The sequence below is a fragment of the Triticum urartu genome, chromosome 3A (genome assembly GCF_056163025.1).
Source record: "Triticum urartu cultivar PI428250 chromosome 3A, HENAU_Tu73, whole genome shotgun sequence".
Taxonomy (NCBI): domain Eukaryota; kingdom Viridiplantae; phylum Streptophyta; class Magnoliopsida; order Poales; family Poaceae; genus Triticum; species Triticum urartu.
Window position 1 is genome coordinate 195,740,600 of NC_141875.1, and position 18,913 is coordinate 195,759,512.

At 47.2% G+C, this 18,913-nt stretch overlaps 1 protein-coding gene across 11 annotated transcripts in view; it reads right to left on the bottom strand.

Annotated features, from left to right (window-relative positions):
• LOC147979170 (uncharacterized) overlaps positions 1-18,913 on the bottom strand; it is a 37,309-nt gene that overhangs the window by 9,666 nt on the left and 8,730 nt on the right. For 8 of the 11 annotated variants that reach the window (XM_087546775.1, XM_087546776.1, XM_087546781.1 and 5 more), the window contains one exon: positions 13-4,589. The exons of 1 other annotated variant lie outside the window; for it this stretch is intronic. In XM_087546775.1, the coding sequence (XP_087402901.1) occupies positions 1,225-2,835 (1,611 nt within the window). In that variant the 5' untranslated portion in view covers positions 2,836-4,589 and the 3' untranslated portion in view covers positions 13-1,224. Of the gene's footprint in view, positions 1-12; positions 4,590-4,683; positions 5,033-5,119; positions 5,178-18,913 lie in introns of those variants that run through there. 2 more of the 11 variants (XR_015618569.1, XR_015618568.1) reach the window with 2 other exon arrangements.

Genomic DNA, 18,913 nt, shown 5'->3' on the forward strand with positions numbered 1-18,913 from the left:
ATGTATGTGAATCACTAGTTTATGAATAACTTTACTATGAAGTTAGATTTTTGAGTGATTCTTTTTCCTGCTACTTAATATTATAGTGTTTTATCATTATACTCTATTTGGTAATTTTAGGTTATTTTTAATATCTGTTCTAATCAAAAACAAATTTTGTTATTTTTTTGCTATTAAATTCTTTTTGCTATTAATGTGTTGAACAAAAAATACTTTCTGAATTTAAGTTGCATAAATTTTATATAAGTTTAGTTTCAAAAATACTAGAGGTTTATAAAAACTTTTTAGTTGATTCCTTTTGCTTTTTTGAGCTATAAGACCCTGAAATTGAAAAGCATTTCAAATGAACTCCGAAAAGGTTGAAAGTTGGCATGGTATCATCATTTCACCCACATAGCATGTGCAACAAAGTTGAGATGGTTACGGCAAAAACTGGATGCACTTCGTGTACAAAACGGAGAATCTCTTTTGATGTATCAGGGTTTCGGACGAAAGATCATCTGTTACAAAGGGATTTCATTTTCTTGAACTTATTTGAACTCCATATTTTTTCTGTGTTCAAAATGCACCATTCAAAGCCACATCATCAATTTTCAACCCTTTCTGACTTCATTTGTTATTTTTCATGCATTTACTGATTTTTTTGAGCTATAAGACCCTGAAATTGAAAAGCATTTCAAATGAACTCCGAAAAGGTTGAAAGTTGGCATGGTATCATCATTTCACCCACATAGCATGTGCAACAAAGTTGAGATGGTTACGGCAAAAACTGGATGCACTTCGTGTACAAAACGGACAATCTCTTTCAAAGTATCAGGGTTTCGGACGAAAGATCATCTGTTACAAAGGGATTTCATTTTCTTGAACTTATTTGAACTCCATATTTTTTCTATGTTCAAAATGCACCATTCAAAGCCACATCATCAATTTTCAACCCTTTCTGACTTCATTTATTATTTTTCATGCATTTACTGATTTTTTTGAGCTATAAGACCCTGAAATTGAAAAGCATTTCAAATGAACTCCGAAAAGGTTGAAAGATGGCATGGTATCATCATTTCACCCATATAGCATGTGCAACAAAGTTGAGATGGTTACGGCAAAAACTGGATGCACTTCGTGTACAAAACGGACAATCTCTTTCAAAGTATCAAGGTTTCGGACGAAAGATCATCTGTTACAAAGTTGGCATGGTATCATCATAATAGTTGCGGGAGAAAGTCTTCACTTTTTCGTCACTTGTGTCATTTGCTTATTGTGCCGTAACCATGGATAATCTTCATCGTTTATCAGGATGCTTGGGTCAGCCTTGACATTGAAGGGAGGAATTTCATGAAACTTTTCATAATCTTCAGACATGTCTGTCTTGCCGTCCACTCCCAGGATGTCCCTTTTTCCTGAAAGAACTATGTGGCGCTTTGGCTCATCGTATGATGTATTCGCTTCCTTATATTTTCTTTTTCTTGGTTTGGTAGACATGTCCTTCACATAGATAACATGTGCCACATCATTGGCTAGGACGAACGGTTCGTTAGTGTACCTAAGATTTTTCAGATCCACTGTTGTCATTCCATACTGTGGGTCTACCTGTACCCCGCCGCCTGACAGATTGACCCATTTGCACTTAAACAAAGGGACCTTAAAATCAGGTCCGTAGTCAAGTTCCCATATGTCCACTATGTAACCATAATATGTGTCCTTTTCGCTCTCGGTTGCTGCATCAAAGCGGACACCGCTGTTTTGGTTGGTGCTCTTTTGATCTTGGGCGATCGTGTAAAATGTATTCCCATTTATCTCATATCCTTTGTAAGTCAATACAGTCAAAGATGGTCCCCTGGACAACAAGTACAACTCATCACAAACAGTGTTGTCACCTCTGAGATGTGTTTCCAACCAACTGCTGAAAGTCCTGATGTGTTCACATGTAATCCAGTCGTCGCACTGCTCCGGGTGTTTGGAGCGCAGACTGTTCTTGTGTTCATCGACATACGGGGTCACCAAGGTAGAGTTCTGTAGAACTGTGTAGTGTGCTTGAGACCAAGAATATCCGTCCCTGCATATTATTGAGTCACTTCCAAGAGTGCCTTTTCCAGTCAGTCTCCCCTCATACCGCGATTTAGGGAGACCTATCTTCTTAAGGCCGGGAATGAAGTCAACACAAAACCCGATAACATCCTCTGTTTGATGGCCCATGGAGATGCTTCCTTCTGGCCTAGCGCGATTACGGACATATTTCTTTAGGACTCCCATGAACCTCTCAAAGGGGAACATATTGTGTAGAAATACGGGCACCGGGATGACAATCTCGTCGACTAGATGAACTAGGACGTGCGTCATGATATTGAAGAAGGATGGTGGGAACACCAGCTCGAAACTAACAAGACATTGCGCCACATCACTCCTTAGCCTTGGTACGATTTCTGGATCGATCACCTTCTGAGAGATTGCATTGAGGAATGCACATAGCTTCACAATGGCTAATCGGACGTTTTTCGGTAGAAGCCCCCTCAATGCAACCGGAAGCAGTTGCGTCATAATCACGTGGCAGTCATGAGACTTTAGGTTCTGAAACTTTTTCTCTGGCATATTTATTATTCCCTTTATATTTGACGAGAAGCCAGTCATGACCTTCATACTGAGCAGGCATTCAAAGAAGATTTCTTTCTCTTCTTTCGTAAGAGCGTAGCTGGCAGGACCTTTATACTGCTTCGGAGGCATGCCGTCTTTTTCGTGCAAACGTTGCAGGTCCTCCCGTGCCTCAGGTGTATCTTTTGTCTTCCCATACACGCCCAAGAAGCGTAGCAGGTTCACGCAAAGGTTCTTTGTCACGTGCATTACGTCGATTGAAAGCGGACCTCTAGGTCTTTCCAGTAGGGTAGGTCCCAAAATATAGATTTCTTCTTCCACGTGGGTGCGTGTCCCTCAGCGTCATTCGGAACAGCTAGTCCACCAGGACCCTTTCCAAAGATTACGTGTAAATCATTGACCATAGCAAGTACGTGATCACCGATACGCATGGCGGGCTTCTTCCAGTGATCTGCCTCGCCTTTGAAATGCTTGCCTTTCTTTCGACATTGATGGTTGGTCGGAAGAAATCGACGATGGCCCAGGTACACATTCTTCCTGCATTTGTCTAGGTATATACTTTCAGTGTCATCTAAACAGTGCGTGCATGCGTGGTATCCTTTGTTTGTCTGTCCTGAAAGGTTACTGAGAGTGGGCCAATCATTGATGGTCACGAATAGCAACGCCTTAAGGTTAAATTCCTCCTGTCTGTGCTCATCCCACGTACGTACACCGTTTCCATTCCACAGTTGTAAAACTTCTTCAACTAATGGCCTTAGGTACACATCAATGTCGTTGCCGGGTTGCTTAGGGACTTGGATGAGAACTGGCATCATAATGAACTTCCGCTTCATGCACATCCAAGGAGGAAGGTTATACATACATAGAGTCACGGGCCAGGTGTTGTGGTTGCTCCTCTGCTCCCCGAAAGGATTAATGCCATCCACGCTTAAAGAAAACCATACATTCCTTGGGTCCTTTGCAAACTCATCCCAGTACTTTCTCTCGATTTTTCTCCACTGCGACCCGTCAGCGGGTGCTCTCAACTTCCCATCTTTCTTTCAGTTCTCACTGTGCCATTGCATCAACTTGGCATGCTCTTCGTTTCTGAATAGACGTTTCAACCGTGGTATTATAGGAGCATACCACATCACCTTCGCAGGAACCCTCTTCCTGGGGGGCTCGTCGTCAACATCACCAGGGTCATCTCGTCTAATCTTATACCACAATGCACCGCATACCGGGCATGCGTTCAGATCCTTGTATGCACCGCGGTAGAGGATGCAGTCATTAGGGCATGCATGTATCTTCTCCACCTCCAATCCTAGAGGGCATACAACCTTCTTTGCTGCGTATGTACTGTCGGGCAATTCGTTATCCTTTGGAAGCTTCTTCTTCAATATTTTCAGTAGCTTCTCAAATCCTTTGTCAGCCACAGCATTCTCGGCCTTCCACTGCAGCAATTCCAGTACGGTACCGAGCTTTGTGTTGCCATCTTCGCAATTGGGGTACAACCCTTTTTTGTGATCCTCTAACATGCGATCGAACTTCAGCTTCTCCTTTTAACTTTTGCATTGCGTCCTTGCATCGACAATGACCCGGCGGAGATCATCATCATTGGGCACATCGTCTAGTTCCTCTTGATCTTCAGCAGCTTCACCCGTTGCAGCATCATTAGGCACATCGTCTGGTTCCTCTTGATCTTCACCAGCTCCCCCCGTTGCAGCATCACCGTATTCAGGGGGCACATAGTTGTCATCGTACTCTTCTTCTTCGCCGTCTTCCATCATAACCCCTATTTCTCCGTGCCTCGTCCAAACATTATAGTGTGGCATGAAACCCTTGTAAAGCAGGTGGGAGTGAAGGATTTTCCGGTTAGAGTAAGACCTCGTATTCCCACATTAAGTGCATGGACAACACATAAAACCATTCTGCTTGTTTGCCTCAGCCGCATCGAGAAACTCATGCACGCCCTTAATGTACTCGCAGGTGTGTCTATCACCGTACATCCATTGCCGGTTCATCTGCATGCATTATATATAATTAAGTGTCCAAATTAATAGAAGTTCATCATCACATTAAAACCAAAGTGCATACATAGTTCTCATCTAACAACATATAGCTCTCCAGAGCATCTAATTAATTAAACCATACAATGAAACTATGTAAAACATTTCAATGCGAAAACAAATGCGATCATAATCGCAACCAAGGTAACAATTGATCCAACGGCATAATGATACCAAGCCTCGGTATGAATGGCATATTTTCTAATCTTTCTAATCTTCAAGCGCATTGCATCCATCTTGATCTTGTGATCATCGATGACATCCGCAACATGCAACTCCAATATCATCTTCTACTCCTCAATATTTTTTATTTTTTCCTTCAACAAATTGTTTTCTTCTTCAACTAAATTTAACCTCTCTACAATAGGGTCGGTTGGCATTTCCGATTCACATACATCCTACATAAATAAAATCTATGTCACGTTGGTCGGCATAATTTTCATAAACAATAAATGAACCAATAGTTATAAAGATAATATATATACCACATCCGAATCATAGACAGGACGAGGGCCGATGGGGGCGGATAGCAAAACCATCGCACTATATAAGATGCAATAATAAAAGTAAGAAAATAATACAAGTATCTATGTAAACATACAAGTAAGAATATTTTTCCTTTCAGAAAGAAGATAAGAACAAGAGGCTCACCACAGTGGTGCCGGCGATGAGCTCGGCGCGGGTGATCGACGGCGGTGAAGACGGGGACGGGGCATGACGGACCGCTAAACCTAGAGAAATATTGTGGAAAATGGAGCTTGGAGGTCGAGCTTGGAGAGGAGAAAGCTTAAGTAGTGTGGCTCGGGCATTCCATCGAACACCTTGTGTGCATAGGAGGTGAGCTAGAGCACCACCAAGCCCTCTCCCCCTCGGCCAGAAAAAAACAGAGCAGTGTGCTCTGCTCTTATGCGAGGGGGTATATATAGGCACTTCCTTGGTCCCGGTTGGTGGCATGAACCGGGACTAAAGGGGAGCCTTTGGTCCCGGTTCAAGCCACCAACCGGGACCAATGGTGGTGGGCCAGGAGCGAGGCCCATTGGTCCCGGTTCAACCCACCAACCGGGACCAAAAGGTCCAGATGAACCGGGACCAATGGCCCACGTGGCCCGGCCGGCCCCCTGGGCTCACGAACCGGGACCAATGCCCCCATTGGTCCCGGTTCTGGACTGAACCGGGACTAATGGGCTGACCCGGCCTGGACCAAAGCCCTGTTTTCTACTAGTGTGGATAGCCTAGCCACGTGAACGGGTTTTCCTTCCCAGCATCTCGTGGCTCGCATGCTCACCCTAGCCGCACCTCGCTTGCAGCTTCCTCATCAGCTAGTAGCATATTTAAACTAGCGCCTCCCAATTAAGCCCGAGGAGCCGGAAAAGCCTGTCGGGGCAATGGGAACTGTGCAATATGGCTCTGTATGTAAAGTGCTCTACTACTACTCTGTAGCTCGTGGCGTTGCACACATGGACTTCACTCCATTATTGGCTCTACTATAAAAGAAATTCCTCTTGACGTGTTTTTTGGAACGGAGGCAAAAGCTTTGCTTCATCTCATTCATAAAGAAGGAACTATTAACAAAGTTTGATGAGATCCATTACACCTCCACAAATGGAAGCGAAAAGCCTAGTCTCGCTCTATCAAATAACTCAAATGTTCTGCCCCCGCAGTAATCGTCGCTGATAAACATGCTGCTAGTGTGTGCGTGAGAGGAGCGCCTGAGTAGGCCAGCTACATGAGAGGAGCGGCTGAATAGAGCACCGAGAGTACCCACTAGGCCACTACGCAGGTGTACTTTCCCTGCATTGATAGTACAACGATGGTTCTAGAGAACAGTAGTACCCTTCACTTCCAACTATATCTCCTTGGCCCTGAGATTCAAGAGTTCAAAACTGGTGCACTATACTAGAAGTACAGTACATAGCACTAGTAGTACCCTCGCACTACTAGTTGAGAAAGTAGTACTAGTACTACTACAATACAAGTACATAGTCCTCCGTCGTGTAATGTAAGACGTTTTTTGACACTAGTTGGCGTGTACAAAAATTAGCAAAAACATACCCAAAATTTCTTAATCCACGCCAAAAACTACTACTATAGCTTACTACGCTCTATAGTTGGAAGGGACGAGGCCCTGTGGTTACTACGCTCTTATCTCCTCCTCGCCAGTTCCCCTCCCCCCGAAGAGAAGGCAGTTCGTCGCTGCTCCCATGGATTTGCCAGGCGGTTCTCCTCCTCGTCGGGGCTGGGAGACCTTGGACGATGATCCTCTGGGAGAAATCACACGGTGCTCTGACGTCCTCACCGCCGCAAGACTCGGTGCTTCCTGCACCAACTATTTCAAGACAGTGCTTAAAATGGCTTGGGAAAAGGCCATGCTTGTTGGTCTTCCATGCGTCCTCGAGGAGAAGGTTCTTCTATGGGACAATCCTTCGAACAGTCCACCGCTCCCTGGCCATGGTTGCACGTTGACTCCGCTAGAGTTGCCGACGTTGAGAGCTAGTCGGATTTTGTCCGATGAGCAAGTTAGTAATGGAGTTTGATCATGTAGTACTTAGTTATTCCATTTCCATCCCATAATTTCTCCGCTGCCCACTGTCTTATATATAGGTCTAGGTCGGTGCCAACGAAGATTGGCTTGCATACCTCCAGCCGGATACCATCATCATTTTGCACAACATCCACAACAGTGCGGCCGTTCCGGTAGACCCCTTCTCCACCATTGGGATCGGCCTTCCGGACTGGCTGGGCTTGAATACGTATGATGATGCCTACATGAGATTAAAGAAGATAGCAATTGCGGACCCGCCGACAAAGCGACGCGGCTACGATGATTACTATCTCATTGCGGTGTTCGACATAAGGATTGCCATAAATGCAAGAGGCAGTAACGGTAGAGGCTGGCGCATGTTGGCGGCGGCAGATTTGTACCCCTACACGTTCGAAGACGCCGTGCGCCATCTAGGCTGCATCTTCGCGGTGACAAGCTAGGGGATTTGTTTCATCTGGTTGCCATCATACGGTACGGGAGATTACAAACGGAATGCACAAACCATCATTTGCATCCCTAACGGTACTCCATTATTTTGCAGGGACCAGTCATCCTGTGATCAAAATAAGATCGCCGATCCTGGATGTGCATTTGCATCCGCGATTTGGTCTAACCTGGAACCTTGTAGCTAACTTTGGCATATTGGGATAAACTATCTTAGAAGTCATTACCCATGGTACCACTGATGTGCAACATGGTCTCACAATCTACCACGATCGGACCGTCACCATCTACCCAGGTATTCCATTTTCTAACCCTCTCGCCTTCTCTTTCATTGTTGTACTAGTAGGAGTACTTTTTACCTTGGAGGACATGTATAGCTAGCTAGGCCCTTGAAGACTTGAACCCACTAGCTGCCACCATTTTTGTTTTTCCATGTCTTACTATCTCATCCATGTAGCCAACAGTGGCTATATATAATAAGCCGGTTATTTTACTTCCTCTATACCGGAGTAGTACTATTTGCTGCGCAGTATTACTGACCGCCATATTTGAGCACAACATTATTATGCATGGACCTTGACTATGTACGTCACCATGTGTCCAGATCTGAGATGCCGCGTGTACCAGATGAACGGCGCCAAGTTCGACCCTCGTGATGCTACGTGGGTGCCGAGGAACACTCTTGAAGAGTACTCACTTTTCATTGGGGACAGCTACCCCATTGTGAAGCGGATGCCACCTTTCGTGCACGACACGAAAGGCCTGCCGTTCATGAAGCATGGCTATGTCTTTAGTGCGCACTGCCATATGAACGACATGCTGGGACACGCTATCCCTGATTTATGCTGCTTCAGCTTGGATGAGTTTCCATTGTGTGGAACCAGACTAGAAAGCTGTGACAATGATTCCCGTTTCCCACCGCTATGGATCGTGCCATCCAAGAAGAGCACCTGGGACTGGAACCTGGAGGAGGACATGTAGCCCATCTATAACGTGTAAGTGGAGTACGATAAATTGTGAACGGTAGCGCTGTGAATATATGTAGACTAGTCGTGCATAAATTTATCACATGAATTGGAGATGAACTTGTGTGGTATACTGGCATTTGTCCTCTAGAATTTATTACTTGTAAATGTGTTATTTGTACGTGTAACTTGTGTGGTTGTTGCACGGGCTCCAACACACTCTTTGAGAAAAAAGGTGGCACAACTTTGGATATATGTGACATGGTGGCATCATACAGTAGCATCGTTCGCTATAGTTGTAGTACGCTCCTACTAGGACGACAACTCCTATAGAACCTTGTGCTTGGCTCTTTGCCTCTTCGGGAGGTTCAACAGGTCGTACTCAAGTGAACCTTGCACTTGGCTCTTCGCCTCTTCGAAAGGTCCAACAATGATGATACTACAGTACACATTATGCTTCTGGCAATCTGACACCGATTGAACTGCTGCACGTCCACCGCGAGGGAGAGGGCGCTGTAGTCAAAACCCTCTCCTCGTCCTGCGAACCACCGCACACGTGGGAGAGGGAGAGGCGTAGTAAGCAAGCTTCTCCTCCTTCGGCGAGTAGACGGGACACATCAAAGCAGTACTAGTACTAGTCCATACTGCGTCCTTTCTGGTTAATATGGCTTAATTTGAAATGAGAAAAATACACTGGCGGTCAACGTATGTAACAATACGCTCTTTACGGTCACTATATATAGTTTTGCGGTGATTATACAACCACTAGCTCATCGTAGATCACCGTATTGCACCCTACTGACCGGCCACATAGTCGACGTGGCACTTTGTTGACTGGTTAAATTGTCACCTGATTTCTGGGTCCCACCTGTCAGTTGGCAGAGCAAAGAAACCAGCTAAAAAATAAAGAGTGTAGTACATCTACACTTCCAATGCATTGAACCTTTAATCTAAATCGATATTGATTGACTAATGCACCAACTTGTGCTCTAGGTATAGGCTACATGTCTATCCTTAATTACAGCATGCAATGACCTTCATTTAATCTTCTTCTCTCAATGGTTGCATGCACACATAAGTCTGCTACTTTTGGGCGTTAATTATTCCCTGGTCAATGTGTAAATCTCTAAATGTACAGTCTTTCACGGACGCAGGGAGTAGGTTGAGCACTTGAGCGTGAGCGTGTGTGTTGCGTCGTGTGCTGTGTGCCGCATGGGTGCGTGAGTGTTGCGTGCGTCCATGTGTACGTGTGAGTGTTGCATGTTGCATGCATGCATGCATGCATGGGGCTTACTCCCTCCCATTGACATGTTCATATTTCAAGCTTCCTCTGTTCCCTCCATATGGTGATACTCCCTCTGTTCCCAAATACGGAGTATTTGTCTTTCTACAGATTTCAACAAGTAACTACGTACGGAGCAACATGAGTGAAGTGAGCGTAGAGGCATAGGGATAATGTAGAAAGGAAGTCTTCGCGATCCATTATTCCCCATCTCGGTCAGAGAGAACTATTCAACTAGTCTTTGCATTTAAGTGACAATACACGCTGGAGCAGATGGGACACTTAATTAATAAGCTGAACCAGCATGTTGGTGTTACTAAATCAGCCTTACCTGATACTGCCATCATGTTTGCCAGTAGAGCACGCTTCTGTCCTCCATTAACTGACATATGGGCCCTCTTGTGGTAGACCCACATGTCATCGGTGTAACTATTTACACTCCGAAGGATGGTATATCCTAGTAGTAGTAGTAGAATTGAGATTTAATGCACTTTCTTCCCCATCTTCCACTCTTCTTCCTCCTCTCTTCCCCATCGTCGGCCGCACACCATTTCCCCCCGCTCACTGCTCGCTCGCCCACGCTATCTTCCTTGGTAGCTCGCGCGTACCATATCCCCCTGCTCACTGCTCGGCCACGCGAGGAGAAGCTTCTTCGCTCGCCCGCTCGAATCCACTTCCCCGCTGGCTCGCAGGCACCGAAAACCCCAATGGCAGAACCGACTAACACGCAGAGCCGCGATTGGAATTCCCTCCCCGATGTTCTCTTGGAGCAGATCTATAATCGTATGGACCTACTCAGCATCGTCCGTCTGGCCGCATGCTCTGTGTATTTGTACCATCTACTCGTCTGCAACCGGCCAACTCTTTTCAAGACACCCTGCTTGCTAATGCCCGATCCTCGCAGGTGGCCCAGACACCGACTTGACGAGCCTACAGAGGTTGCCGTGGTGCCCCTCGATATGCTACCACTACCCGTCCACCCATCCTTCATGCGCGGCCACTACTGGGGGGCATGAAGGCCAACTGGATCGTCCTCATCCACCAATCCAGTAGTCCGTGGCATCTCGTGGATATCTACACCCAGCGAGAGATCACCCTTCCATCTTTGGATACCGTCGCCATCGAGCCTCGTGGCCCGCCGGACACTCCTGCCTACTACGCAGGAGACGCGTCGAGGTTTTGGCTCGACCTCTGTTTGCTAAAGCTTGTAATCTGCGAAGTGCCCACATCATCAGAAGACTACATGGATTACAAGCTCATTGTCGTGTTCAACATGGGATTAGTCTATCTGGAATTCGGTCGCCATACATGGTTATGGCTCATCGTCGATCCTCTTTACCCAACACTTCTGTCTAATGCTATAGTGCATGATGGCATCGTTTATGCGGTCGACGCATGGATTGGCTGCCTATACTGGTGGAATCTATCGTCGTGTAATTGTTCTATCTCATCTCATCTTTACCTTAAGAATACGACTGCCTGTTCATTGTTACAAATTTAGAATATATGGTATGACTATAACCACATCATTGCTATATGTTCCTCTCATTTCCTAGATTTTTATGACCACACATGTTATTGTTAGAGTTGATATGAGAACAATTGGTATCTAATGATTGTTAGAATAGATATTATGAGTATAACCTCATGATTGCTACATGTTACTCTCATTTCCAGGATTTTTATAACAACGCATGTTATTGCTTAGAGTTGATATGATAACTATAGTAAGTGCTATGGTAGAATATGAGTAGGCCCTGTCATATCTGTTTTCCTATCATTGTTACATGATGTTTGAACCATGATATATTGCTAGAATATGAAAGCCATTAATCCTCCTTTTCTAAAAAAAGAATATGAAAGCCATTGGCTTATTTTTTTAACTTGGGGTATGATTATGACCACGACATTGCAATTCTTTGTCTATGATATGTGTCACTGTTATAATAATCTTAATTCCACACATACTCTGAACATGATTGTTTAATTTTGTCCTTTTGGTCTCCAATTTGAATTGTTGCAGCAGACGCAAATGCGCTAGCCTTCATGATCCAGCACCTGGAATCATACCAGCCGATGGGTGGTGGTTTATCGCTCGTTCAGCTGACGGTGGTCATTTGATGCTCATTTGCATGTACCAAATTGACCAAACCATTTCACCAAACCACATGCAGTACAATGCTTGGGGCGTTTGTGACATTGATGGCTATGGCTGCTTCGTGTTCGAGAATGATCCCAGCTCCGTTGGGCCAGTCGTATTCAACTGGAGGCAGGTTTACAGCCTCGGCAACCACTCCATGTTCCTCGGGCTCAATTATCCGATCATCCAACCAATCATCGATCATATCATCGGCGATGATTACCGTGCTATGCAACTTCCATTCGCTAGGGGGGGGGGGGCTATGTTTACACATCATACCATGGGTTTGATGAATCACCAAATCCAGAGATTCGTCGACACAGCTTGTTGCCAGATAATCTTCAGTGTGTGAAAGGCATCAAGCTTCCATGCGATGGATGGCTTTTGCAAACCCGGCATGCGGTGACGTGGTTCATGCCAATAGCAAATATGCACAACTTGATTCATATTGATATGTAGACTGAGCCATGTATTCTGCTGCTGTAGCACGACCCTCTTTTGTTGGATATTATGTACTATTGTTAGTTTGAAGCACTCCTCTGGTTTGAAGGATAGATACCTTTCTGGGATCAAGTGCATCCTAACTCTCCTGCGCAGGATGTACTGATAATGATGATGGAGATGCTGTGTAGTATATATATATATATATATCACTTAGGCTTTAAGTGTGTACTTGTTAGTTAAACCTATGGTTAAAATGTGACACTAAATACGACTAGTAAGTAGTACAGTAGCAGTACTAGTATACGTCGGTCAAATTATTCATCATGTCCACACATTGAATTAGGTGACACAAGAGTCTCGGCGGCGTGTTCGGGTATTCTGGACTTTAGATTTGGAGTACCACTTATCTGTCGAAATCTTTCATCATTCACTTAAAACAGTTGATTGATCATACATTGAGTACCATATAACTGGAATTAACCCATGCAAGTCGAAGAAGGATTGGCCGGTGCTGCCGGCTGGCGTCAAGTTCAAACCCACGGATCAAGAGCTGATCGAGCACCTTGAGGCCTAAGCAAGCATTCCTTCTAGCGCAATTCCAGGGCATTCAAAAGGGGCACGTGGACGCGTCGCAAGATACAGTTGGAGTGCGGCATGCACGCGATGTGGCAAAACACTAGCACGGCCGGAAGACGGGCAGCAAAAAGGTTCTGGTGCTGCACACCAACAAGAACTTTGACCAGCAGAGGACCAACTGGGTGATGCACCAGTACCACCTCAGGGACCTGGAGCAAGAAAAGGAGCGGGAGCTGGTCCTCTGCAAGATTTTCTACCAGACGAACACTAGGGCCAGGACTAAAAAGATTATAAGTTAGTTTGGTATTGGTACTTGTACTACCTTGTCATCCGCAAGTTGGTATTGTTGTTAACGATCTTTTGGTAGGAACTTGGCATTTGCTTCCAACCATCATGCCGAGGGTCGACGTGGATATAAAGTTGAATCATTTGTTTCAAAACGAATTTTCAGGCACCTGATTTTTATTTGATGGATAGCATAAGCACCTGCCGTTTGAATTCCTAGTTCTCCAAATTTTTTGAAACAAGTGCATGCTCTTATTATCACGATGAAAAAACTATATCCCTGCTGTATCCCAGTTATCAGTCTGTACTTGCAGAATTCTCTCGTTTATTGAGCACGTATATTGTTTTTTCAGGTCGAGCAAGTTTCAACTGGGCTATAGACTGCACAGGCTTGGTTTTGTTTTTAACAGGCCCAGCCCATGACGACAATGGGGCACAAAGATCCAGCAGGTATCTTACAACATCCGCAGGCACTTTTTTTACTGAATCAAACACACAACCCAGTTCTATTTTCCTCTTGAAACGCATTGTCCTACATCCGTTTTCTAATCTCTACCTATAGTTTTACTAGTTCATATACATGTATCATTATATTGAAAATACATAAAATTCACTTTTCATATTTACATCCTTATTTTTGTTGTTGTTTTCCCTCCTAGCGCTTATTTTTTTACCACTGGTTTTCCCTTAAACCAACTCAATTGTCGCACGTCTTATTTGCTTACAAAAACAAAACGATTTTTTTGGCAAATCAATAAGTTCTTAATTTTTTTTATCATTTCGGGATTACAAAAGTTCGAACTCCACTGAAATATGCAAAATAAGGTCGAACTTTTTGACCGTGGTCCTGCGCAGAAAATGGGCTGTAACAAATTACTTAAGAATTAGCAAATGGGCTGCAAATTATTAAAACATAGCAAATGGGCTCTATGTTGTCTGCCACAGATTTGGAGGCTGACTTGTGGGCCTACTAAGTTCATGCGTACACAAGGTTTATCAAAAAAGAAACTTAGTCAACAATCGACTCTACCAGCGTCAGACCGTTAGATGTCAATCTAACAGCAATCATGCTTCTTCAGTCGCTGATCTTCCTGCCCTAGCCGCCCAAACCAGCGCCATCGGAACCGCCTGCTCCAGCCTCCCATGGCCGGCTGTGCTGCCGGGCAGGCCTCACGGCCCCATCATATACTCGCATCCCTGGCATGTCTATCCCTCTACTCACCCACACCTCCAGTTATTTTCTGGCGACGGCAGCCGAACCAGTCAACCCTCGTACTCTCCATCGCATGGGCAGCCACTGCCGTGTCTTCCCCGGCTCCGTGTCGTTCCCTTCGTAGGCCTCGCCGTCGTCCACCGTCCTGGTGCTCTCGGCGCGGCGTGGTCAACGTGGTCAACGAACGACATCCATCGGAAGTGGACTGTACGTGGAGAGGCTGACAGCTGGGTCCACGGACGCACACAAGGAAATGCCTCCATATTACGCGCAAAATAATGATTCCTCCACCTGACATCTGGGAACCACCGGAAGGGCCTCTGTATTTCGCAAAAAAAATGTTCCCTCCGCTGACAGGTCGGACCCACCAACTATATCTTCGCACGCAAGGAAGTGCCTCCTTATTGCGCACAAAAAAAATGAACACCCCCTGCCAGCTGGGACCCACCATAGTGGGAGGCTAACTTGTGGGCCTACTAAGTTGACGGGGACGGAGGGCTTTGTCAAGTTAGTCAATATGAACGGTTCTAGCTCCAGTGACCGTACGATGTCCATCCAACGGCCTTAGTGCTTCTTCAACCTCTGGTCTTCTTACTCCAGTCGCCCAAAGCAGCGCCGGTCGTGCCGCCTGCTCCTGCCTCGCGTGGCCGGCTGTGCTGCCGCGGAGGCCTCACTGCCCCCATACTACTCCCACCGCTGGCCAGGCCATCCCTCCACTCACCCACACCCCTTTTATTCTGCGGCGACGGCATCCTCACACTATAGCCGGACCAGTGAACCCTCGTACTCCTCTCCGCATGGGCATCTACTGCCGCGTCTTCCCCGACTCCGCGTCGTCCCCTTCCTAGGCCTCGCCGTCGTCCACCGCCTTGATGCTCTCGGCCCGGCATGGTCAATGTGGTCAACGACCGACTTTCATCGAAAGAGTACAGTACGTGGAGAGGCTGACAGCTGGGTCCACAGCCACAACCCAGTTTTTTGTGATTTGCCAAGTAAGTTGCTTTGTCAGACCTGTTGGGCTGCAAATCTTTCAAGACGAGGAGAGCTTCATTCGGCTGGCCGAGAAAATGGCCTATCAGTAATGAGAAATGGGTTGTACATTTTTAAAACACATCAAACCGGCAATTAGTTTCAAATTTGTTTTTTTCATTTCGAGATTTTAGATTGCATTGATTTTTATGCGTGGATAATTTGTTTGATTTTATATTGATATACATTTATTTTTAAAATCAGTTTGAATGTGACTCGAAATTTCGGGATTAAAAATAGTTCGGACCGCACCGAAATATGCAAATTTTCATATAATTTTTTAACCGTGGCCACAATATGGGCTGTAATGCTAACAAAAAGAATATGGGCTCCAAAAAAATCCTTAAGAATTAGCAAATGGGCTGTAAATTATTAGAAATAATGGCAGATGGGAAGTATGATGTTTTCCATAAATTTGAGGCTTTCCTAAAAAAAGGTTGACGCACAAGCAGTGACTGCTGGATGTCCATCCAACGGCCGTCGTGCTTCTTCAATCTCCGCTCTTCCTGCTCCAGCCGTTCAAACAAGCGCCGGCAGGACTGCCTGCTCCCTCCTCCCCGCGGCCGGCTGTGCTACCGCGCAGGCCTCACCGCCCCACCGTACTCCCATCGCTGGCCTAGTGATCGCTCTACTCACCCACACCTACTGTTATTCTCCGGCGACGGCAAACGAACCAGTAAACCCTCGTACAATCGTACTCCCCTCCGCGTGGGAAACAACTGCCGAGTCTTCCCTGCCTCCATGCCGTTCCCTTCCTAGGCCTCGCCGTCGTCCACCGCCCTGGTGCTCTCGGCGCGGCCTGGTCAACGTGGTCAATGACCGACATGCATCTGAAGTGGACTGTATGTGGAGAGGCTGACAGCTGGGTCCACGGCTGTACGCAAGGAAATGCCTCCTTATTACGCGCAAAACAATGATTCCTCCACCTGACATCTGGGACCCACCAAATGGGCCTCTGTATTTCGCGAAAAAACGTTACCGCCGCTGACAGCTTGGACCCACCAGCTATATCTTCGCACGCAAAGAAGTGCCTCCTTATTACGCACAAAAAAATGAATACTCCCCCTGCTAGCTGGGACCTAGTATAGTGGCAGGCTGACTTCCGGGCCTACTAAGTTGACGGGGACGAAGGGCTTTGCCAACTTAGTCAATATGCACGTTCTAACTCCATTGACCGTACGATGTCCATCCAACGGCATTCGTGCTTCTTCAACCTCTGGTCATCCTTCTCCAGCCACCCAAACCAGCGCTGGTCGTGCCTCGTGTTCCTACCTCTCGTGGCCGGCTACGATGCGGCGGAGGCCTCACCGCCCCCTACTACTCCCACCGCTGGCCAGGCCATCCCACTGCTCACCCACACCCCCTGTTATTCTGCGGCGACAGCAGCCTCACACCGCAGTGAACCATTGAACCTTCATACTCCTCTACGCATGGGCATCCACTGCCGCGTCTTCCCTGGCTCCGCGTCGTCCCCTTCCTAGGCCTTGCCGTCGTCCACCGCCCTGGTGCTCTCGGCGCGGCGTGGTCAACGTGGTCAAGGAACGGCTTCCATCGGACGTGGACTGTACGTGGAGAGGCTGACAGCTGGGTCCACGGCCGCAGCAAGGAAGTGCCTCCTTATTACGCGCAAAATAATTATTCCTCCACATGATAGCGGGGACCCACCGGACGGGCCACCGTATTTCACGAAAAAACGTTTCCCCTGACTACTGGGACCCACGAGCTACATCTTCGCACGCAAGGAAGTGCGTCTGGGCAAAAAACGATTCGCCCCCCTAACTGCTTGGACCCACCAGCTACATCTTCACAGGCAAGGAAGTGTCTGACAGTTGGGACCCACCAGGTCAAAGCGTACGTAGCGTTGTCATTCTGGTCGCGAACGTGTACGTACATACTGGTTGATGTAGAGGCGTGCACGTGTCGTAGTAGAGGCGCGCACGTAGACCCTGCCCGTATGTACGTACGTGGCCGTATTTTCTTTCTTGCACACTGGCCGCTTACTAAGAAATGCCTACTCGCGCATACGTACGGCCAGGGCTCGTGTACATGGCTGGGTTGGAACGGAGAAACAGCGTCGTCATCGTGTTCATGGGGAGCCAACCGGCTTGGTCAGAACAGAATGCGTTGTCGTGTTCATCGAGAGGGCTTGGATGGAACAACCGATGGAAACAAGGCCTGGCGTACCGCAGAACGGAGGAAACGGCCTTGTGTTCGACCGGGCACGTTCGAAACGGGATCCTGTTCATCGGGAGGGGTCTGGCGTATCGCAAAACAGAGGAAACAGACCTCCTACGGTCGAAACGGGGGTCCTGTTGATCGGGAGGGGTGTGGCATACCGCAAAACGGAGGAAACGGACTTGTGTTGGAGCGCTACGGTCGAAACGGGGTCCTGTTCATCTCCACCATCGATCCCCTCCAGCCTCCACGGGCTACTGTTCATCCACCGTCGACCTCCTCCAGCCTCCACCTGTGACTGTTCATCCACGGGCTCCTGTTCATCCAGCCTCCACCGCGTGCTACTCCACCGGCTACTGTTCAACCAGCCCTCTCCACGGGCTCCTGTTCAACCACCCCTCTATGGGCTCCTGTTCATCCTGCCCTCCACCGTCTACTGTTCTTCCTGCCCTCCACGGGGTCCTGTTCATCCAGCCCCAACCGGCTCGATCGATCGGGGTCCTGTTCATCCAGAGGAAACACCACGGCGTCCTGTTCATCCACCCCACCTGGAACTGTTCATCAAACCCCCCCCCCCCAGCAACGCTCACTGTTCATCCAGAGGCAGCATCGATCGGCTTCAGTTAGCAGCAGTAGTGAAGGAATCGCTCGATCGGGTTTAGTTAACAACCATCGATCGATCGCTCGGGTTCAGTAACGCGTAGCCTGCAGTGCAATCGCTCGGGTTCGGTTAGAGCCCAACGCCTCGCACCCACGTGCGTGCGTGTACGAGAGAAACGCGCATCGCTCCGCCCCGACCACCCACCGTAACCGAGAACACCCTGATATTTTCCTCGCCCTCGCTTCTACCACGGTTTTTTCTGTCATGGGCGGCCCAAAGAATGTCATGAAGCTGCGTCTCCGGCCCGCCCAGGACGAAAAGCCCATTTTCTGTCATGATTTTTTGTCATTGAAGTAGGACCCCACCACATCTATGATGATACCGGGTTTTGTCAAAATTAACGTCATAGAAGTGTCATAGGTATGACAGATAAAAATTTCGTTCAGCCCAAAATGTCACAGATGTGTCTTTTTTTGTAGTGTATGCAACTCTGGGCACCCCCGGTCCCAGAACGCCGACAGTAGCCCCCGGGCCTAAGGCGCGCTCGAGCTTGGCTTCGAGGCGAATCCAAAGGGAAAGTGAG